This window comes from Amyelois transitella, chromosome 3 (assembly GCF_032362555.1).
Source record: "Amyelois transitella isolate CPQ chromosome 3, ilAmyTran1.1, whole genome shotgun sequence".
NCBI classification, from domain to species: Eukaryota; Metazoa; Arthropoda; class Insecta; order Lepidoptera; family Pyralidae; genus Amyelois; species Amyelois transitella.
Window position 1 is genome coordinate 10,782,645 of NC_083506.1, and position 24,347 is coordinate 10,806,991.

The 24,347-nt window shown below is 35.7% G+C and overlaps 2 protein-coding genes across 2 annotated transcripts in view; both read right to left on the reverse strand.

Annotated features, from left to right (window-relative positions):
- Positions 1-48: 48 nt before the first annotated feature.
- On the reverse strand, positions 49-9,421 carry LOC106129803 (uncharacterized). Its single transcript, XM_013328475.2, has 5 exons — positions 9,367-9,421; positions 3,043-3,245; positions 1,126-2,934; positions 903-1,033; positions 49-767 (listed from the first exon to the last, which is right to left on the reverse strand). Exons 2-5 carry the CDS (start codon positions 3,233-3,235, stop codon positions 543-545), a joined length of 2,358 nt encoding a protein of 785 aa, XP_013183929.2. The 5' UTR covers positions 3,236-3,245; positions 9,367-9,421; the 3' UTR covers positions 49-542.
- Positions 9,422-11,995: 2,574 nt separating this feature from the next.
- The window catches only part of LOC106129836 (protein eiger), a 31,588-nt gene continuing 19,236 nt past the window's right edge, over positions 11,996-24,347 (reverse strand). Inside the window, exons 2-8 of the mRNA XM_013328526.2 lie at positions 20,434-20,610; positions 19,080-19,224; positions 18,652-18,778; positions 14,915-15,008; positions 13,692-13,770; positions 13,250-13,401; positions 11,996-12,849 (exon numbers count right to left, since the gene is read on the reverse strand). Coding sequence (XP_013183980.1) covers positions 12,577-12,849; positions 13,250-13,401; positions 13,692-13,770; positions 14,915-15,008; positions 18,652-18,778; positions 19,080-19,224; positions 20,434-20,610 — 1,047 coding nt within the window. The 3' untranslated portion in view covers positions 11,996-12,576. The remainder of the gene's footprint in view (positions 12,850-13,249; positions 13,402-13,691; positions 13,771-14,914; positions 15,009-18,651; positions 18,779-19,079; positions 19,225-20,433; positions 20,611-24,347) is intronic.

Here is a 24,347-nt window from a genome sequence, read left to right on the forward strand (position 1 = left end):
ATATAAATATACGTTAATACTTAACAACGATAAAAGTACCATCCCGTTACATCCATAAACATTTCTCACGAATAAACATCTAGCCCTGCCTCAATCTCCATAATATCAAATAGATGAACAATCAGAATACCATTGCAAAAACATATCTAGCAAAAGTCCGTACAACGATCAATACAATTTTTATTCAAATTACACTTAACAATGAAAGCGTAGCGTTTGCGTAATTCGCTAGCGAATGTAGCCTATTGAGATCAATGAAAACTTACACTCCTACGCGTCTATGGCTGGTTAGACCCGTAAGAATATAACAAATTAATACCTACAACTAGTGAATCGATGCTCCATTAAAGTGGCGATCAGCAAAATACTAATCAAAAATTACGTGATCATGACTCATGTCGAAGTTGATGTAAAAATTATGAAAGACCGTCTAACGTTCCGGCTTCAGAAGCTGCGAGGGTCGCGAAGTGACCGTCTCGGAACGTGAGGCGTCTTCACGCTCGGTGTCGACGATTTCGTTATCTGTGGAATATGTTGGTGATCTATCGTTGGAGAGCTCTCTGCCAGCCAACGTTCAGCTTGAGGGTGGCAGGCAGGCAAGGGCTCGCCTCGCACTCTCCGTCTAATTCGTCGGCCAGGTTGTCGTGCAGTTCGCGAAGAGCCATCAAAGCGGAGCGAGCGGCTCGTTGGCAACTCATATCGCCTTCGCAGGTGGTGTCCGCTTCGGAGAGAAACACTAGGTCGCATGTGGTAGGTGGTGCCTCGCCCTTAAATAAAAGTTCAATTAAAATTTAACATTTTTTTAATAAAATCTACAGAAAGATTGGGATAGATACACTGGTAGGAAATATTTTTGAAAGTTCATAAACGAAGTAATTGTAATTAAATAATGGAAGACTTACACAAAGATAGCAAATCTGATGCAAACTGCATAGCGGCAAGAACAGTTGTCCACGATCCCCGGCCAGTGAGTCGACTCCGCGGCATCGTTGTACAATCTTCGCCAAAACTGGACAAGCTCCATTAGGTCCTCCTATAATAGTGAAAACTCATTCAAAAACTGAAATACTTACTTCAAAGATGTTTAAACTAAAATATGAAATATGCATAATATCTACAGCATACCTATTGCGATCACTGGTGTACGGTGTCTGCCACTGCCGCCCATGTAACCCTCAGAAAATTGCTCCTCAGTTTTCCCATTCAAATAATGTCCTGCTCCTTGTTCTCCCTCAAAATCATCAGTCTTATATTTTTCGTCTTTATTGAAAATCGGTATTTCATTACTGCTGATATCGACCTTCTCTTTTTTCACCGCAACTCTCTTGGCTTTAGTTTCATCAGTAGGAATGGGTGAGGAATTAACAGTCTCAGTCCTATGCGTTTGGAGACTCTGTTTGAATTCTTTTAAAGCTTTCCTCATTTTTTCCAAACTGTACGCCGCAGCTAATCGTGATAGTAATTTCTCTTTCATTTCTTGTTCCTCCTTTGAATCTAAATCATCTCCCACGTTCGTGAAATGCAAAGCTTCATCAACAATTAAACCTTCCATAGTTTTCAATTTCTTGTCAATGGTATCTAATTTGGCGTCATTATCTTTGGATGTGTCACGTTTTCCATCATTGCGAACAACAACTGCATGTGCTCGATCTATTTCCATTTCTGATTCTTCATTGGGACTAACATAATTTCTTTTCACATTGCTATGTTTTCGAAAACTATTTAAAGGGTAAACCACTTCTTTGTTAAATGTATCGAAGTACTGTTTGCGCAGTCTGTCCTGAGTCAAGTCACGCACAAATGCCTTCGAATTCTTTTTTCGCTTGTCTATACCAAAGTAATCCGACCAATCAATTGATTTTTTCTTTAACACTATCGGTTTTTCACTCTCATTATGATCATGATTATGATGATTATGGTCTTCATCTTTACCCATCATACCAGGATGATGCATGACATGAGTATTATGGTCTTGGCTAATTTCGTCTAGATGGCTGGAATTATGGTGTTCATGGGTCGTATTAGGATGTATTAGCATAGGTGGTTTAACATCTAGTGTAGTTTCTTGTATGTCACTGCTTCGCTTAACTGGATTTTTTATCATAACCGATTCAGTGTCCCCAAAGACCCTTGATAAGTCTCTAATAATCTTTGGATCAGTTCCAGAACTGCTTCTAAATGTCTTAGAAGTTTCACGTTTGTTCTGATTTAAAGCAAATCTTTTCTTTGGAACGTTCATATTGAAGGACCCACTACTGCGTTTGGTTATTGGAAATCGTTTTTCCATAGAATCGTATGTGAACTGATCATCATCCGCTAAGTCAGACAAATTGTCGTCGTCTAAGGGTTGAAAAGCAATGGCATATTCTTCACGAAGGTCATCTTTATCATCTTCGGGTAGTTCGTATGTATTATAATTTGATTCGGGAGTATCATCGTTTTTTCTCACCAGATCATAATCTGGAGATATGGGGCGGTCAGCATCAGAATCGGAACTACGCTTCCTCTTGAATGCTATAGGTCCCCAGTTATCTGGAAACCTCTTCTTAACTATTTTCTCCTTGTACAGCTTAACCACGCCTGGAGGAGCTGATTCCATATTTCCCTTGTCGTATTTGTACTTCGACCAAAGTTGACCTAACAGCAATGCATATTCTTTGTCATTTTCAGCTTTCTGTTGAAGTTCTTTTTTTTCCTCAATTTCATCTTTGCCGGCAAAAAGATCTCGTAGCCTTTCGTTGTCTTGATGATGACTTCTTTCACGAAAAGCAGATTCCTTTTTATTAGAGCTAGCATCGGAATGTAAATTGTTTTTCTTGATTAACTTATATTCGTATGCTTCAGGCGCTTTTTCATTATCTTCAAGTAGCTTGATTACATACTTCGTATTTGGATCTTCATCAAGATCTTCAATATCTACGTTATAATCGGGATCTGAAAACGTATAACAGATGAAATGTATGTAGGTGTAGTTTAAACCGATTAGGGTAACAAACCCACTTATAAATTCTCAAAGCTAGTTTTTGTAAACTATGTAATTACCAGGGTAGCCCTGAGGCGGGACAAATTCATACAATGCATCGTATTGAGGCAAAGGTTCCATCGGGGGATGCATACGCCCCCTCTGCCGCCTCTGGAGAGCTTCTAGAGCTCCACGCAGCGAAGAGCCCCCTCGTTCTGCGCCGGCGCACGCCAAGGCGCACGCGGCGATAACCCAAATCCACCGCACTCCCATTGTGAGAACGCTGCACAGAAATTCTTATGATTGATACATTACCAGCCACATGCATAATCCGTCAGGAAAATAATATCAACCAAATGTTATTTCTTACGTCAAAAGAGGTTAGAAATAACATGAAAAAAAAATCTTTACTTTTACAAATTGTCCTTCTTTTACTTTAGTAGATAAGTAGATTTGTTAGTAAATATCAGGGTAATCCCAGCGGTGATTCGTTCAACTGAAATTGAACAATTTTAAGCTTTTAGTGCTCTCCCTTGGGTATGAACGTCCAGTCTTATTGATCATTTTGAAAGGTTCTTAATCTCCCATAAAAGCCAGTGAAATACCTAAATGTTCTCAATATCGAAACAAATTTTATGAATTGGATCAAAGAAATTGTAAGTGGTGATTAAAAATTTTCAGATATTTCCACCTATCTGTAGATGTTCCTGAAACGACTCTAATACCTTTTATAATTATTCAACCAAGAAAGCAAAGAACATAACATAGCTAAAAAACTTTTTAAATTAATTAATAAGCCTTTTACTGCTATGATAGGAACATGAATATTTTAAAGTTCGTGATAATAATGTAAATTTTATCAATGTTGTTGTTCGCATCATTAATCTATCAATTTACTTGGAAGCTTTGGGTAAATATTGACATGAAATTGAAGTAAACATTTCTCATCTCCAGGCACGAACTGGGGCCGCCTATCAAGTTGTTTTCGCCGAGTGTCGTGTCGGTAATCTCGTTACGTCCGCGGGGACCCTAACAGAGTTACCCCCAGGGCTCCCCAGATCCCGTTACCGTGTAAATGCTTTACTCTAATATGGACGCAATTTTATAGGGATATCTTCATTTTAACGTTAAAGTTATAGTTGTTCAACTATAAATTATAAACTAACGTTCAATAAATATTTTGGCATTTCTCCCATGGTAACTATTTGAAACCTTGCCGGCTCCTTGCGTAGTAATAACGATATCAGATATATTTTTAGAAGTTTCGTATATAGCTCTTTATTCCCCCAGTACGCTTTATTTCTAATTTAAATGCAAAAATTCGACCATAACAATCTCTGTGCTCTCTTAAATGTTTATTGGAATTTAATTTCGATTGTCCTTTGTCTTTCAGTCGCTCACACAAAATCACTCAGTAACAAAAGAGCCTGTGCGTTTATATGTCGATTTTTCTATAAATACATATACCTACTTATTATTAAATATAATTTTCGCAAACCATTTCAATCAAACTTACTGTAGATCGTTTTTAATTAAGGCAACAATTTCAAATGTTTTTGCAACGATAAACCTAGAAAGCACCTTTTCAACATTAATTTGACAAACAAAAGAAACTTATTTACTCAACTAGGTATTTAAATTTTGTTAATTAAGAAACCTTTATGTGCTAAGATTATGACGAAAGTTCAAATTGAAGGTACAATTAAACCTGTTGTTAGACCTTTGCTTCGTTTAATAAATTAGTTTAGTTTGTTTTCTTTGTAAGCTTATTCTATCTTGTTTGACTTTCCTCAGCTTTCTCTGGAGCATGAAATACGTTACAAAGTAAATTTATTAATATTTTTCGTCAAAACATAGGTACTTAATATGTCTTTATTGTAATAATCAATCATAGGGAATCAGGCCCAAAGGTCTTCAAATTGAAAGGATGTTCAGTTGGATGGCTTAATGATGGAATTGAGATTCAGTAGTGACAGGTTGCTAGCCTGTTGCCTAAAAAAAGAAGCACAAAATTTAGTGGTATTCCAATCGTATTATTTTACAGATACTCAGGTTTAGATGAACTAATAGTTAATCTGAGACTAAAAGTCCAAATTGTTTAGTACAAAATAAAATGAAAGCCACTGGCTGTATTTGGCGGGCAATTAAAATAACGACATCCAGCTGGGAAGGGCTTCGCTAATGAACACCTTTCACGTGTAAGTGACATAGTAATCAATTATGAATGTTTTTATTATGAACTTTACATGAATATTAATTCAATACATTTATTTTTTTTAACGACATCTGTTGCCTAGTAATTGTCATGCCAGGCTGTCACACAAGATTTTCAATAGATTTGACCTGATCTAATAGGGGGCAAGTCTTCATAAAAAGAAACTTCTCAGATTGACTGTATACGTAAGTATGTGTTTTGTTGGAAAATTTATAAGTTATTTTTTTATCGTTGAGTGACCTTAAAGCTAGTCTCAAAATTATTTTGTGGTCTTGATTTCTGAAATTGCTAAAGTTAACATTGCAAAAAGGAAAAAAAGGCTTGAAGGGATAAGAGGGTACTAAAGTAATATTGCGTAGCGAGAAAAACCAAGAAACAAGATATTAAAAATGATTCACCGCTAAGTTATTTTCTGCGTACAAAGCGTCCTTTTTTCGCATTATATTGTATCATGAAAGGACTCTTTTCGCTTTATCCCTGGGGGTATCGTTGCGACGTACAAATCATATTTCCAGACCGTTCTGATGTAATCCTAATGGACTATTCAATATTTCATATTGTCGACCTCTGTGGAGTAGCGGCTGGGCGCTAAAGAGTTTGATTCAAAGTCGGATTGTTTGATTAGCCTGGGTCCAAAGGTGAAAAAAATCATGAGTACTTTGAGGCTTCTATTTATGGGTTGAATTTATTTTGGTAATGGAAAAGCTCAAGTGTTTTATGTGTCAGTGACCATAGTCTATTTGAACTGCATTTAATTAATTAGTTTTGAAAAATGAAGTGATCTTGTAGGCGATTGTTCTGCGACCTCTCACTATTTAAATCATCCCATTCCACCTATCGGCACCACATTCGGCTTATACGTAATATAGACGTTATATGTATGAAGTAATTCCGGTAAGTAACTACCTAGATAATTCATTACTTATTGCCAATGCAGTCTTTTTCAACTCAGATTCTGTTAACCTAAAGGATAAAAACTTATTAGTAAACTAGTTGAAGGAAAATAACGAACAAGTATTTTAACGTTGTCGCCACATAACTCGTTTTCGCTTTAATTAGATTAACCTACCCAGGCGAAGCAATTAAGTTGGTATTTTTATGTAACGCTCTACCCATACACCCTCGTTGTTGAGTCTTACCCCTTAATTAGTGGAAAGCCACAAACAGAGTTTGTAGGTTGTTAGTATGGAATAACTGCTAATTTAATCTAGCTTAACCTATGAACAAGTCACGTTGTATACACAAACACTATGAGGTCATGGATGCTCAGCGCTAAAGTATCATTAAGGTGCAAAAAATCGGAAGAAATCCACATGGTATACGCAAAAATTGCATTATTCGCAGCTAACTTATTTCGAGCTATCATTCTCTTCTGTTTGTATTTCAAAGCACAGTGTAAAATCTGAATGTTTATCAAATTTATTTGTAGATATATAGATTTAAGAAATATCATCTAAAGGTTAGGCTTTAAAAAAAAAAAAGCTTGAGTAATACATTGCCTATACGTCGGCTACAATATACGGAACTCCTATGTATTCTTGAATAGCAACCTAAAAGGTTGAAATATCCATTAACTAGAAAGGATTGTTAAAAGGAAAGGGTACGGAGAGAAGGGAAATGCGGAGCTTGAGTTTAAGAGATTTTAAATTAATTGAGTGAAATTGAAACGTTTTTAAATAAATACGGTGAACACTGGTATAAGCTATCGTCTTGTATCATGGAATTAAACATTACAATTTCAAATTAAAAAGTTCATTATATACAACCAGCAAATGAATATGCTGTGAAAATGTGCACATGAAATTTTCGGAATGAGAGGAAAAAAAATTTCCAAAATAAGCCAACTGATATGTCGTTAACTTTTGAAGATTAATTTTGAAAACTGTTGTTTCTTATAAAATAGGTACCTATACTCGTATCAGTAGAGAGAATATTAAAATGGAAAGTAAAGATTGTAAGTGAATAGATAGATAGTAGATCCAGTGTAGGTATAGATTTAGAACAAAAACTAAAGTTTATGTACCATTGAACATTTAGAACTTTCCTAATTCGAGATGCGTTATAAGAAAAACACAATTTCTAAGAATGAAATCATACTTGTGACATTTCAAGAGGTTTCATAAAGTTTTCTTCGAAGTTAATATTGAGTTATAAGAAGTTACATTGTTCGAAGGTTTTTATACTTTTACCAACAAATACATAAATTTGTGAAATTCTAGAGAGCTGGGGTGACGACGCAACTGGGACTGGGATGGTGATTGATAAAATTTGAGACAAGGAAAGCCTGGCTTTGTCATGGTTACATGATCATGCCAACATGGAAGGGATTTCTTTTGAAATAAACAGAACCTATGTTATTTTGTTTCTTCTGTTTATCATTCTAGATGTTTTCTGTGTACGTAAATAAGTAAACAAATAAATAAATACCCACATCAGATACCCTGCTGAAATTCAAATAACATTTGGAATTATATAATCAACATAGTGACTCAAGACTGATTTGTTTTTGTTGACGGCCTCTGTGGCGCAGCGGTAGTAAGTCTGTCTGTGACACCGGAGGTGCCGGGTTCGAATCCCGGCCAGGGCATGATGAGAAATTCTATTCTATCTATATAAGTATTTATTATAAAACATAGGATCATTGAGTTAGTATATCGTAACACAAGTCTCGAACTTACTTCGAGGCTCACTCAATCTGTGTGTTATTTGTCCCGTATATATTATTATTATTATATTTAAATAAAGTTTCGATGGACGAGTAAAGCGAGTGGTTACAGTATCCGATTTGTAAGCATAAAATGTCTTCATTGACTGAGTATTCCACATCTAGATCGTGGTTACAGGCGAACCACGGTCTCCTCCATAGGGAACGTGGAACCGGGATAAATATAATGAATGTTGATAAATAAAGAAAGATCCTTAATGTTGATATATTATTTGGCGGCCTGTTCTTACGCCGCGCCGGTCTAAACAGGCCAACATATCTCCAGACACTGAACCTCAGGGCATATTATTTTTTGTGATATGTGCCTTATATTTATTTATGTATTTGAAGCCCATGTTATTTGACGCGGTCTTGCGAAAATCATTACAATTTGGAGTGAAGGGTGGCTAAAGGCTCACGTCAGAAATACATTCATCTTGGCCTCGTGTGACATGACAGGAATTCGATTTTATTTTGGTTCAGCTTTACACGAAGTAATTTCATTACGTCGTTATTCAAATATTTTTACCAGCAGATTATATATAAAAATATAGCTTTATTACTTTTGGGTATGTGAACACAAAAAATAAAACACCTACTGACGACTAACTGCATGACACAATAGTCTTTTTCAAGGTAATTTAAATTCACTTTTTTATATTTTTTTGTTTCATTGCAAATATTTTTTTTATCCCCTGGATTTCGTTAATTATTTCACAAAAAATGATTTACCGTTTATTCATTACATTTTTTTTTATTTTTGCGGTTCGTTGATGAACTCTATATTTGGCTACTGAAAAGACAGATCGGTCCACCTCATGGCTTTTGGTATAATCAAGTTAAATCTTTATAAATTTTTGTCTTGATATTTAGTACAATAGATAAAGTACACCATTTTCTATCATACTTACTATATATGTTCATAAGACATTTATTCTGAAAATCATATATAGTTATTAGAACCGAAACCAACGTAGGTCGATAATAGTCGATAATTAAAATGCGAAGAGCCCTGGTTTCTGCGCTACAAACTCGTAAAAAGTAAAAGGCTATATGCATTGTCTCTTTTCTTCTTTATTGGCGTCTTGTTCATTAAGGAAAAACCATGTAATAATTGACCCGACAAAAATGATAGGAGCCTTTACTGTTCAATTAAATATATAGTGTTTAATGCTAAAAAAGAATCAAAACTGAAATACCTACTTTAAGTACTTATAGAAAATTTGGTTGTTCTGCTAATATGAAAATATATCAAATACGTGGTCAAATACTTAAAGGTCTAACTTAATTGTAAGCACATCTATCAGTTTAAACAATGACTAGATAATCACAAAAAGAAAACAGTGAGTGCAATGAACGTGTCGCAACATCAGTCGGTGCAAAGACGGAAATATGCAAAAGTACGGAACGGAAATATGCAAATGATAATTTCAGAGACGTATTTAAATCCGTAGTAAAATAAAGATGACTATAATGTAATCTTACCTTTAAAGCATTGGAAACGACACAAGAAAACACGTAGCAATGTACGGCCGACCAGCTGCCCTGGTCGAAGGAAAACAACTGGAAATGATATGGAGTTGGAACCCTGCGCGGGTTGGCTGCGCGCCGAATAGGGTTCCGTTTCAGCCCCGGATCCTGGCGGGTACGGAACCATCTCTGTTGAAAGTATCCGAGCGGGGCTGGGGGGGTTATATAACGTGGCGATCGATACCGCCCGCCTCTGTAGCCTGGAATGGGCGGCGTGCACACTTACAGCTCACGGTTATCTATCGACGATATATCGCTGCACTTTTTATGCATCACTTATTTGCATATTGGATTTATTTGAACGTTCAACCAGTGGAAACAGGAAAATTCAATTGCCCGGACTGTGCTACGCTCATAATTCCTCGATTTGATACGAATTAAAAGCGTTCTTAAACTTTTTCGTGTAATTATTTTATTTTACGTTTCGTGTTCCTATTTATTATCAGTCATTATGTGTGAACATAGCTCATCACGTAATGAATTTTCATTAGATATAATTCCAGTACTTACTAAGGATTATATTTAGAAGGCTTCGCATTATTAATTTAATCAAAAGCTTCGTACTTAATTGGGATTATTCCATAAAGTTGTTTACTAAAACCAGAGCCATACCTTCAGATTTAGTTACATAGTAGAATTATAAAATCTCTTTATGATTATCTAATGAGTTGTATTATGAAATTCCCTTGTTAGCTCTTAAACCATTGCTCTGCCAATGCTGATAAATTAAGATAAAAAATATAACAAAATATGTTCCAGTATAAACGAGTTCTAAGCATCGGTGGTATATACGGATTCCCATTCTTTCGTCGGGGTATTTAATTGAAGGCGTCGCAAATATTCAGCCGTCACCATTAATACGACGCACGCGTAGGCTGTGTACACCCCTGAATTTTGCTGTTCTTCCTCATGACCATTTGACCATTATCCTGGATTGGGTAAGGCAGGTTTTTACACGAAAAATTTCTCTCATCTGGGGAAACCCCAGGTTGCGGAGGTCAGAGGATTTTTTCTCATTTAACTCATAAAGGGTTCATGGTAGAAGCGCTGCACTAGATGAATATGCCTAATCCATTAGTCGCCCATAAAGATATCCATAGGAAAGAGATGGACAGGTCCTATTCTAAAATGATACTACTCTGGGCGGAAACACAAATGAATTGTTACCGCTCTGACCACTAATAAATAGGCACTGTCGAAGTGTTTGTAAACAAACAAACAAACAACCGAGTGTTGGTTTCCATTTAACTTTATGTATTGACATTTGATACACAAGGCAAATAGACATTGTTTCAATGATTTCGAATTGTTTTCGAATTTAATACCTACTGCGAGATTAATTGTAAAGAACTCTCAGTCCCTTTTAAAGATTGCGTCATCAAAGATTGTGGTCGACTAATAGTAGACTTACATTCATTGAATATATTCGACAAAGTTATAATAAATCATAATTCTTTCTTTCTTTCTCTCTAATGTTTTGCCTTACACTAATCCAAAAAACCCAAGTCGCAACCGTTTGACTACATGTGGGGTATTTTTCGCAAGCTGTCTTAAGCTTGTCCTATCACCGAGATCAGAGAGGTCGTCAACAATATGACACTAGGCAAAAAGTTTTATTCTTGATCAAAAATCAATTGATGACGGCTCATTATTTATCTACGAACTATAGATATCTATAGAATTTACTTCACATTCAGTGAAATAATCATATCAGAATTGAAGTAAATTCTATATATATGTCTAAAATTTACTTCAATTCTGCATTAATTAAGAGATTCCTACCTCAAACTAATCCGACTGTACCACAAATATTCAAGCGTGTGGGCATCAATAAAGGTAGGGGTCGTCTTGGAATTTATGTCATACTTGTCAGCCTCCTCCTGACCTTTCCCTTAAAAGGGACATTTCTTGAATAAAACAAAGTATATAAGACATTCACGATACAATGTACCAAATATGAAAACAGGCGCTTCTTGGAAGATGTTTGTTTATGAATTCTTGATTCTCTGAATGTTAATGTTATGTTACTACGACTAGGGGCTGACTTTGGGTGCTGAATATTTTACTGAAACACGGCAAGAAAATGGATGAAATTTCAAGTTTACTTGTTATAAGTAGTAAACTAGTTAACTTTTGTTTGTCCTGCATTTTCAACACGATAACGTATCGCATTGAAACTAGATTCTGCCTTCGGCTTACTTTCCATTCTGCCATCTCTATAAAAGTGAAGACGTACTTATTCATAGGAACTTATGACAAATATACCAAATAATTATTTTATGTAGGAATGACCGTTGGTTTGTTTGACCAACCAACGGTCAGTTGGTTTTAAATATGTAGTTGGAATGGATCCTGGAAAGGGCTTCGATCATGATTTGAATTCCTATTACACACCTAATACAGTACCTAATAGAAGTGAGAAGAAGCTTAAAAATAGAAGTGAGAAGAGGCATACATTCGTGAAACATTACTTTAACACAAGTAGAACATGTTTATTTATTTATTTACTTCTTTGTCATCCTAATTTTACTTCATTATTGTTTAACATTTTTATGGATCACATATTTGCATTAAAACAAAAATATATTTTAGTATTATTTAATATTCTCATACAAAACATGAATATCGATAAATCGAAGACATTTCTTAAAATATGAATAACATAATTATAGTACTTAATAATAAATTACGAAAATTTTAAGTGTAATCGTAGCTCTATACCTAGTCACTTCAAGCGTTTTTTTTTTCAAAAACAAAAATGATATATCATGCTACATAGACCGTAAATTGAAAAACAGTCATTTTTAATACTATTCTTAAAATATCAATGGCATAACAGATCCTTCAATTTAATTATAACAATATTAGTAAATACATCGAAAAACTAAATCACTTTTGAATCTACAAACACCGCTTTATAAAATTTATATTAAGCTTTCGTCATTACTAATTCGGTTCTGTCAAACGAAAGATTATCGTATGTAAATGTAGAAAATCCAGAGCGAATATTTGCGTTGTTATCCTAACCTAATTTGTTCTTACACATTACTGTTTCAACAATGGCACTTGTTTGACTATAACAAATATCACTTTTCTGTAAAGCTCCATTTAACAACACGAAAAGACATCAATTCCCGGGCACTTATAGAAAAAAAATTGCGTTTGTTATAGTTCTTGTTCTGGGTCTTCGGCGTCGGCTAGTTTAATGAGGCCGATGAAGCTTTTTTCTGGTTGCATGAGGGCGTGGCGGTCGCCGCCAGTGTTCTTGACTGCTAACTTGTCACCAGCTCGGAGGAAGAGGGCGGCGGCTGAGAAGCAGGAGTTGGGTTTGTCGACAAGGTCTGATGAGTGGGTGGACTGCGCGCACTGCATTAAGGTCTCGCCCTGGTTTTGGTGCAGCACCCAGGAAACGACGTCGTGGCTGTCCAGGTAGTAGATCTATGAAACAAATTAAGCAGATTACAGATAGCTATCGATAGTGGTGGCGTTTGGAAATCGTGATAGTTGGCGACTAGGAACTAAAGATCGCCGCCATTTTGATTTATAATTTGCCGAGTTTCTTGATCAGTTAAAGGATAGATCCATATCGTGAGGATTTCGAGAAAACTTGATAACAAAGACTTAAACGACATAGTAAGTAACCCATCATCTAGCGAGGAGAGCCGAGATCGAATCTAACAGCGAAGGAACGTAAAGACTCTTATTGATAAAAGCTCATTTAAATATAAACAAGATTGTAGACCCTCGTGTGGCGGACGTGCATATGGCTTCTCATGATCACTTGGAAGGAAAGCACACGTCGTGGCGGGAACTACTAGACACTCTGACGACAACTCACCTGAACATAGACAAGGTAGACTCCCGTGTGGTGGACATGAACGTGACCACTCCTGGTGAGCGTGGGCCTCGCGTGGGGGGAAGCCAGGGTCCATGGTGAGGGGTACCACACGTCGTGGTGGTGACCGTGCGACACGCGGATCAAACCGTTACCTGGAAGAATTGAATTCGTATAAAAATCCGGAGCAGAAACGCCTCATCTTATTTGTGATGGGAACCAACAGTAAACGGGTTATGGGTTTAGAATATATTATGTACACTTGTTAACTAATAGCATTCATAAAGACCTGTTAAGTCTAGTCACCTTGTGGTGACATGATGGCGATTTAATTCTATAGCAACAGCCAAAACTGGCTATTAGGTATTTGTCATTGCTAAACGTCTAGGTCAAACATATTCCCACATAATATAAAATACCTAATAAAAACATATTTTTTTCGTACCTTTGTAATGCTCGTGTATTTCTGGACTGAGGTGGGACGTGTTACCATGGAAATGAGCCGCGATGAAGGGCCGTCTCTCCTGAAAATCACAATGCGTAGTTTTAATAACTATAGATATCTTAAAGAGTGGAATTGGCTTTATTAATGTTTGGTAGTAGTCATAATGGATCCTGGGATTCAAGACTCAAGCGTGACATATACCTACCTGTAGAATGGAGATGACAGTAAGATAAGCTTACACTGGTATCAGAGTTACCTTTTCTAAATCGTCCTAGGCTCTGTAGAAGACCATGATAGATAACCATCAAACTTTAATTTAATGTTTAAGGCATACGGCTATTTTTGGATATCGTTAGATTTTATATTGCCATTTTGTGGCTGTGCTCTACATAAAATATTTTTTATACATACATACATACATACATACATAAAATCACGCCTCTTTCCCGGAGGGGTAGGCAGAGACTACCTCTTTCCACTTGCCACGATCTCTGCATACTTCCTTCGCTTCATCCACATTCATAACTCTCTTCATGCAAGCTCGGCGGTTTCGGGTAGGTACTTTTTATACACAGATGGGTATTTAGCGCTGTTTCCGAAACGGTTTACTTCGGAAACGACATGAACAATGCTAAACATACAGAGCAAAAGAGCCTTATTATGTAAATGCTAATAATTCATTAGCTTTACAATTTTTTATTTTTTTCAATGAAGCAATTAATTCCGTAGCAAATACTAAACGCTTAAGACTGCTTGATTTATGACTGTGTAGTATGCAAGCGTCTTGAGAGCTATTTCTAAATTGGCGTCTCACTACACAGAGAGGAGTAATTATCGATAAGATTGCGAAAAATGGAACGTTTTAGTATTAAATGTATTTAATTCGATAATGTATTGGTCATGATGGTTTTATACGACTCAATTGGAACTTTTTAGGAGTGTCGGCAAGCTTTAACAAAATCTACTCAGAACTTAGCTGAGATTTCACTAAAATGAGAGTTTATCACTTAAAATTTATCGTATGTGAACGCATTAACTCATTCCTTTTTAAAAATTGTATGTAGTATAATTGATCGAAGTTTATAAATTACCCTTTTTACAAATGTACGACTACAATGTTATTGTTACTTTATTTTATATATCATTATTTTCATCGCCATTTGAAAAATAGGGTTCTTTTGTCGATCTAAATGCTGCAAATTAATAATAGATCAAATACCTACCTCACTGTCGCTATTCCTAGCCGTCCGCACGATGGTATGCATCGGGGGCTTCGTAGAGGTGTTCAGGTTCGCGGAGAATTTCTTCGTTTTACGCCTGAAAATATTTTAAACGTCATTAGTCACTTCGATCCAATACGCGCTAGGTTCCATTCCAAAGGTTGAGGAGGTCAGATGGGAGTCGCTTCGTGAAAAACCTGAATCACCCGATCTAGGGTAGATGGTCAAAGGCATGACCCGAGCTTCTCTCGAGATTGGTAAGAATGCAACCGGGACTAAAGCCAGGAAGAAGTAGAGGAGTCACTTCATAAAGACGTTTAAAGAATAAATTTTTTATTACTCCAAAAGTTTCCAGAGCGAAAGTTTTTGTAAAAAGGTAAATAAAGACAAATTGGCTAATTGTAGAATTTAATAAGACTAGATTATCTCGTTAATCAGCCCACGTAAAACAAATAATATTTATGTGGTAATGATATCCTGTCTACAATACCACATTTCATCTTCATAAGTGGCAGAAAGTGAGTGAAATCACTTAGTAACCTCTTAATATTGTATTTTAAGTCTGATAATGACATACTTTTTCAGTTGTATCAAAATAAAATCCTAACATATAACCTAATTCGCTTATTACTAAAGTCTTGTCCAAAAATCAAGTATAATTTCCGAAGGGAATCCACCCTAAAGAAACGTGATTTATAACCAAAAGAAGTGGGCCCTTTCATCTTCCAAATGAAACCTCATCAGAACTTTAATTACCGCGAATAAATAATAATTACTTGAGCTTAGTATTCATACTCGTATTAACAGACTTACTAAGTAATCAAAAGTTATTTTCAAACAAGATCGTTTCATTTATGTGTGTAAGTAATTATAACAGGTTATATAAGTATTCAAAAAAGATCTGTAACATTATTGCATACGTCTTCCCGCGGTTTTTATATTATACGTATGAACTTTGAAATCTTGACCATTTGGTCTTTAACAGAAATTAGACTCATTACTCTGATAGCACACTTTGAACGACAGTGTGCGTTGAGGAATAAATAAAACGATAGACAAAAAACAATTAGAGGCAGTAACAACAAATGTTTCTTTAAGTGTTTCTTTCGTAGAGTTGTGCCGTCGTCGTAGTCGCCTCCTACGACATCCACAGGATGGGCTAGTGATCAAAATGCATATACGAGTAAGACGAATGAAGTATGGATAACGCAGACTAAGATGTTACATTTTTTTTATTTGAACGCAACAGTCCACTTTTAGTCGTTAATATAAAAACCTTATAACATAAGTTAGGTAATACGTAATTTTAGAGTCTCATATAGTAAGGAGCCAGGCACGACTAAGTGAAATAGATTGTAACAATGTTATTATGTTCGCAAAGACAATATCGGCTACACGGAGATCCATCCAACTTGCTTCATTACTTGTTATTTTAGTATCGTATCCGCAGGGAACTTTAGTTGATGTCAAGTTTGATGGACTAGAATGACGAGTTATAATTATGGGGATTTTCATAGAAAGTGTCTAATTTTAGGTTTTTAACTGACTCTGACGCGAAGGTTGACAAGGCATGTAACTAAGGAGATAAACACTTTATTACTTTTCGGTACGAGACTCATGGTCCTTTAAAATGGAACGCAACAGGGACAGCCGCCATTAGCATTGTAAGCGCGACGCCGTTTTTATCGCTCGAAACCAAAACATCTCATGATATAACTATTGACATTGACAAAAGATGGAACATGTTCTGCCATGTACGCCTTTAGTGCATTAGTTTCATTACCACGAAAGGTTAGGAACTAATATATTTTCATCTATTTATGAGAAACAAGCGTGTTCATTAAGTAGGTAACTAACGAAGTTCACATTCTCATTAGTGAATATTTTACATAGTAAGAAGACACGAATCAACCCACGTCGAGTTCCAAAGAATATTATGAAATTCAGTACATTGTATTCGGAATATTCTTGACAAAAATAACCGTGAAAAAGGTAGCAATATATTTCGTACGTGTGACATTTTTACGTAAATATAATATGAATCTAACATCGTACGGTTTCGCAGCAATATTTACCGACAAGTCTCGATTGAGTAGCTTACGATATCAAGGTTCTGGAAAAAATGAAAAGCTTTTTCTAGGAGTCCTTTCATTTTTGCGAAGCAAGGGCAAAAGGGCGAAATGGGATCGAGTGTCTTCTTTTCATAGAAAAATAGTCGCGACGTCACGTTGATATTATTATTCAAGTGAACTATTTTAGTTTCACTGGGTATCGATAGGCATCTATAAAAATCCGAGTAGGTGTAGAGTGCCTAAGTACTTTGTAAATCTGCTCAAGTATGAATGGACAAGAAGAAGACTTTTCGGAATTTGTGGATTCATTATGTAAATTAAGATGGTGAACCTGATAATCCATTTAAACAAGGAATTTAACATACTATGTAGAAATAGTATGTTAAAATTCCAATGTGCCAACATTGAGGGAATAATCGCCTTTTCCGAGCCATTGAATCTCCAGCTTTATTGTTATTTTTATACGACCAATCATTCACGTCGTGTGATGGGTGGAATGCGGTTACCGTAACATTATATCTTGACGTGCGATTATATATTTTTTTAAATCTAGTGTATGCCAGCTGCTTCTCTTTTGCTGCAGATTGTAACAGTCAATCAAGGGAAAGCTTATAAACTTGAGATTCTTCTTTTAAGGGAACGAAGGGAACGAGATGGAGTGGTCCTATTCTTTTTTCATTGGTGCCAAGAACCACACGGCACTTGTAATTAGTAATTAAGACGGAATACATGAGTAGAATATTTTTTTAAGGGACAACATAAGTATTTTTTAAATGTCAAGTTTCAAAACGAGGTATAATGAGATTATGCAATAAAATTTTAATAGTGTTAACTTGTAAAGAAAAAAAAATACAATTAAATCTTTCTTTAATTGTGACTTAACGTCTTATTTGTTGCTATTATTAAATTTCAAGTAGACAAGTACTTTCTTTACAAAGATCATCTTGCCTGGAGCAGTCTTATTGTCTTGGCTCGAAGTTTAAATAAAAGATTAATTAATTTATAGACTGGGTTGCCAACGAGGATAACAAAACGAAGTTATTGAGTTAAACAACCTTATCTTTTAGCAAACATAAGATGTTTCATCATTAATTTTCACGAAAATGTTTACAGAAAGAAAATGTCAGTTTCGGATGGATTATTAATTAACACTTCTAGATTGAATTTTTTTTTCAGTTATATAACATCAGAGCAATACAGGAAATCGGCTTTAATATCACTTTGTACTCCTTGCTTAATATTAGATAGAATGCAACGTGCTTTACCAGACACCATGTATAGGTATGTTTTATTATAAAACATGGTACCGCTTTATTAGGATACGATAACGTAACATAACCCTTAGACATAAGGTCTAACTCAATCTTTGCAATTTATCCGTGCTTATGTATTTCTTCTGCACTATCGTTCTGTCTAGACAAGTCTCCATGCCCAATAATGCCCTGCGGGGTCGTTAGTTCACACGAAACATTTGTTGTACACCATTGATTTTATATGATGATGTCACTTCTTCGTAAATTATTTAGCTACTGTTATATTTGATTATAACTTCAGTGCGTCAGAGGAATTAGGTGAAACCAGTAATTTCTTTTATATATAAAGGCCGTTGATGATTCGGTTCCGCTTATTAGAATTGTAATTATATAAAAATAAATAAAAAATGTTTACCTTTCATCTGTTTTAGATATCACCCGCGGCGAGGCGACCTGCTCCTGCGCATTGGCTGGCAAAACATTTCGCTTCTCCCGGACTCGCTCGTGTTCTGTGGACGTCTGCAGCGTCGGTAGAGCAGATCCTGGCAACATAATTGGTAAACGATTAATTTATTAAAGTTATTGAGTATTAGAGAAAGCGATTTCATTAAACGTTTCAGCAAAATGGAGCTTTTGAGTTGGGATGTCATGTTTTTCAAGACTCCAGGACCCATAAGATAACAATAAAACACAATCATAAATCCCGTATTTATTTCAAAAACACAATACTCTAATGCCACGTTTAGCTGGATGCTTTATGATAGACTTGATATTCAGAGTCTTTGCGAGACCGTTGGCTCTGTGTACCCCGTAAGGATTAGACATGATGGATGGATGAATTACCGATGTCAGGGTTTTCAGGGTTGTCGTTGATCATCTTCTTGATTTGCTTTAAGTAGTTCATCTGCGCCAGGTCATCTGCACCGAAGGTTAGGACCGAGTCCGTGAAGTCATCAGGCTCTAGTTTCACCATGTTCGTGGTACCGATCTGGGGGCATTAAATTTTTATTAATAAATATTATCGAGATCAAAATAATCGAGGTTATTTTGTATTACATATTAAAAATCGTGAATCATTCAATTGTACGATATATTTTTACATGAAGAGTGGAAAAGCACCTTTGAAATAACATGAAAATACTTGACGCACATTGATAAAATATATTAGCAGTAAACACTCGGAACGCATTTGTTTATATTTGGGGCAGTATCTTTGTAGGTCGGCTACATAATTGAGTCACTATTTTATGTTTTTATTAGTATTTATCAAAGTATTTATTATAAAATATAATATCGTTGAGTTAGTATCTCGTAACACAAGTTTCGAACTTACTTCGAGGCTAACTCAATCTGTGTAATTTGTCCCGTATATATTTATTTATTTTATTTATTTATTGTGATGTATGACATCATTTAATGCTAAATAATGTTTAGTAAACTTTAACAAAGTGGTAACTTTCGTTGCGTTATCACTTTAGCATATGAGACACAAAAACTTCCGATGAGTTCACAGTCATAGGTATAATATATAAGTTTTTATACCAGCATTTAGATTTCAACTCTCCATATAAGGTGGAATAAGCTGATCTACTATTTTGTATTCGATGTTTAAAAATATGAAAATCTAAAAAAGAGGTTTTGTTTTAAGCTAATACTTTGCAATAATGTGCAAAATTACTAATTTGATAATGATATCAATAATGTATTATAACTAAATTCTGTATTCCCTTTCAAATCCTTGATTAAATTGGTTCCAATTAGCAAGGAACTGGTGGCTGCACTGATTAATTACTTGGAATCAACTCTATTGTGTCACGTAATATTGTATTCAACAATTGCTTTAAGCTGTTACGGGCACAATAGGTATAATCTTTACGGTTGTGGGCCGACAATTCTTGATCCTAATAGAAGTCGGTAATGAGAGCATCTTAAGATCTCACATTATGTTCATATCGCCTGTTGCTTGCCACCTCTCTCTCTTTTATCTCTTTTTCGTCCTTCCTTTTCTATATATCTCCCTCTCATCTTTGCGTGTTGCATTTTTCCACTGCTATGTTTCAGGACCCAGCTCTCTTTTTTCAATGACTTACTCAGCAATACTAGTAGAGATAAGGATGTAATCAAAACTAACGCCAAGAGAAAGAAGAATAATTCTAGGCATTTCTCTCTCCTTCACTTCACAATCATTTGCACTAACCTTTTCCCTATGCTTGTCATAATCAGGGTACCAATCCCCGCTCTCCGCGTCGTCGTCTCCATACATAACGTCATCATCATCGGTGTCGTTTTCCAGCTCGGTGAGACCATGTAATTTGACCAGGAACTCATCAGGGACATCCTTGCTGTCTTTGGGACTGTCGTCGTCCGTGTAAATCTGAAAGAATAATAGGAATAAATTTTAATTTTGTATTATCACGCTGTTCATCATGTCAGTTCAGACTATCGGTTGTATTCTACTTTCATACCAGCTATCACTTGATCCAATGTAGTCAGATACTCATTCCTATCTACTCGTATCTACTCATACGTACGTATAAACGTCGAAATTTTAAGCAGTCATATTAAGAAACCTGTCTAGAGAATCGAGGTTTTTTAATATGACTGCTTAAAATTCCAATATATTTTTTATGAGCGTAAGTGAGATTATGAATGCAAATCAGTAAATAAATGTAGCCATTTACCTCTGTGCAATTAACCGAGCCCTTGAAATATGAAACGCAGACGAGTTTTATAGAGGCATGTGATTAGCCAGCAACCGTATAATGTTCATCCTTTTTCACTCCTTCGTATTAATTAGTATCATGAGTAAGTGAGACAGCGGTAAGCGTTTGTATAAAATGACCAGGTTGAAAGGATTAATGTTGATTTAAAAATAAACGTGTCCTTGTTTCAATTGATCGAAATTCAGCAAGCGTCTTTATGAGTGTGCTACAAACTTTATAACATTTTATGAGTTTGTGCCTAAAACATATTTGGACTCGTACAACACTCTTGAAGGATTTATGGCATCTTGATCCTCCATTTAGAAATCGTAAATCGTACAGTCATACAATGTTTTCAGGTTACCGATGAAATGAGGCTTTTAAACACAGACAGCGATTAAAGCGAATTGTTACTGTGTGTTATTTCTTTGATTTTCTACAAATACTGGTTCGTCTTTCCAGTAAATATCCTTGGGCGATGTGGAGTCAGGGGTCAACTTCGCTTATTTAGATAATTACAAAACAAGCAAGATAGCAAGTTCTGTTTGAAGAAATTTTAGAAATCTTGAATTTCGTGGAGACTTCAATACTTCACAAACTGGAAATTTAATTGTTTCGCAGAATCGAATAAATAAAGGTCTTAAACTTAAAACGATTTTCGTGAAATTTGAAGACCTCAAGTTTCCCAATTAACGAAACAAAATAAATAATTTTAGAAATAATCAAATTTTCATAAAGTGTTTCAGGAATCCATCAAATTATGATTATGAGACTAAATTGATAGAATACTTATTTTCACCTATTAGTTCTTCAGAAACGTATAGTTCTTATCGTTTTAGGCAGAATAGAAACGAATAAACCCTGACATTTTAAAAGATGTTTTCAATTTGAGTTCATTATTGAGTTTTTTTTAGATTAAAGTGAATAATACATAAAAGTCGGAGTAAGGAAAATTCCTACAAGGAAATGTAGAAAGTAAATACTTAGATTAAATCAAATAACAACGACAAAATGTCGTCCTATATCAAAGGCGTTTATTTCAGCTTCAGCAGAGACAGAAGATAATTTATTTAGATTTATGTACGCGATCCATTGGAATCAAAAAATGCTTGACAACCATTCAATGCTACGAGTAAATATAACTCTAGTCACTCTGTACGGTACCTACGGTATTTTGATGGAAGCATTCGCAGTAATATTATGATGTAATGAGGCATATGGCTGCGAACTAAGATATGAAACGGGAAATAGGCCATAACCATGAAACATCTTCGATAATAATATATCTACATACTAGCTTAATTTAGTTTGTTTTGCCATATAAATATTTTTAAGTAATTTCTAGTTAAAAAAAATGTTAAGGGTGGACAACTACTAAGGAGTATGCAAAATAGATGTTGGTCGATTCTCAGACCAATATGCTTACAAAATTTCATGAAAATCGTTCATGCCTTTTCGGAGGAGAGCGGGAACGAACATTGTGACACGAGACTTTTATACATAAGATTGGAAAGGCAATTGTCTCTCCAATGATCCGTCTTCCCATATAAATTACAAGCGGCCCGCTCTGCCCTCGCACGGGTAGCATTTATAGTTAAACCTTCCTCGGAAAACCCCTTTTTCTAACATTTCAAACAGAATCCGTCCACAAGTTTCCGAGATGAGCGCAGCGTACAGACAGAGAAAAAGAAGTAATCTACTTTGTAATATCATCACTGATTAGCTGCTATAAAGCTATTATTATATACTGAAAATACCTTACATACATACATATGGTCTATATCCCTTGCGGGGTAGACAGAGCCAACAGTCTTAAAAAGTCTGAATGGCTACGTTCAGCTGTTTAGCTTAATGACAATAGTGACAGGTTGCTAACCCATCGCCTAAAAAAAATATCCCAAGTTTGTAAGCCTATCCCTTATAGTCGCCTTTTACGACATCCATGGGAAAGAGATGGAGTGGTCCTATTCTTTTTGTATTGGTGAAAATACCTGACCAACAATAATACAACATCGCTTAATATTTTCATTGTTTATAGACTCTTACTTTGTTGACATTGTTTACTTTATCCGACTTCGTACTAGCTCCGGCCGTAATTGTGTTTGCGAAAAACAGAATCCCTGTAAATAAAATTACCTACCGTTTGCAAAACAACACGGTTGAGATCGATAAAATGTATTGTCAAATATTTAGCACGGTCATAAAGGCAGCGAATTTTTGTACTGCTTCCAACCCAGAGACGCCAGTCCATTCATTAGAAGTCACAATCAAAGCGCGTGTTTTGGCAGCCGGCATCGACGGGAATCATATCAACAGCTTTATTTAGATTCGATATTTTTTTTGCTTTTCATCATTTTGGGGTCGGCTGGGGCGATGATCTGTTAATTGCATCACGTTCAAAGCAAAGTCGGCTTTAATAATTAAAATATTAAGTTTTTGTTTTCATTGTACTTACATACATACATATAGTCACGTCTTTATCCCTTACGGGGTAGACAGACCCTACAGTCTTGAATTAACCGAAAGGTAATGCACGTTCAGCTGTATGGCTAAATGATGGAATTGGAATTCAAAAAATGAAAAAAATTCAAAAAGGTTGCTAGCTCATCGCTTACAAGAAGTATCCCAAGTTTACAAGCCTTTCCCTTAGTCGTCTTTTACATCATCCATGACACCCATGGGAAAGATGTGTAGCGGTCCTAATCTAACGTGCCCGAAACCACACGGCACTCAAAGAATTGTATGTAATAAATGGTTTTGTAGATTGTAGATCAAAATTTAATAGAATAAAATAAAAATAAAGTCGGTTTTTCAATGCAATGTGCAGTAATAAAAGTAAGTGTGTCCCTGAATAGTCAAAACTGTATAGTTTTCTTATTGCAGAGTGTAGCTACTACCTAGCTTGAAATACGTGATTTTCCATAAGAATACTCCAAACAAACACATGCAGAAAGTACCTACATCCGTATCGGCGTGCAACAAAATGGGAAAAGTGAATTTTCCAGGATGATGTCGAAATCGAGTGGCTAAGTGAATTGCCCGCCATTTCCCGCGTAATCCCGGGGGGCCGAGCCTCACTGCCGTAACGAGATCACTTTAACTTTGGAGCCTTGGAGACCGCCTGTTGCAACAGTTTTAAGACCGGAGTTAGAGATATAGTCAATAAAATGTGCCTTGTCAATGTTAGAGAATTAAAAATTAATCTTTATATTTCCTCTCTCACATAGAATTACACAGTTAAAAAATAAGAAGTAAGGTGAACCATGCAGTTATAAAATAATGATCTATGTGAGAGACTGGTGTCTGTAGTAAGAAAACCTGTATGACAGATTACCAGCCTATCCTACTCTGAACCACGTGTATACAATGCAGGTAAACAATTACACTAGTTAAGGTACATTAGGTATGT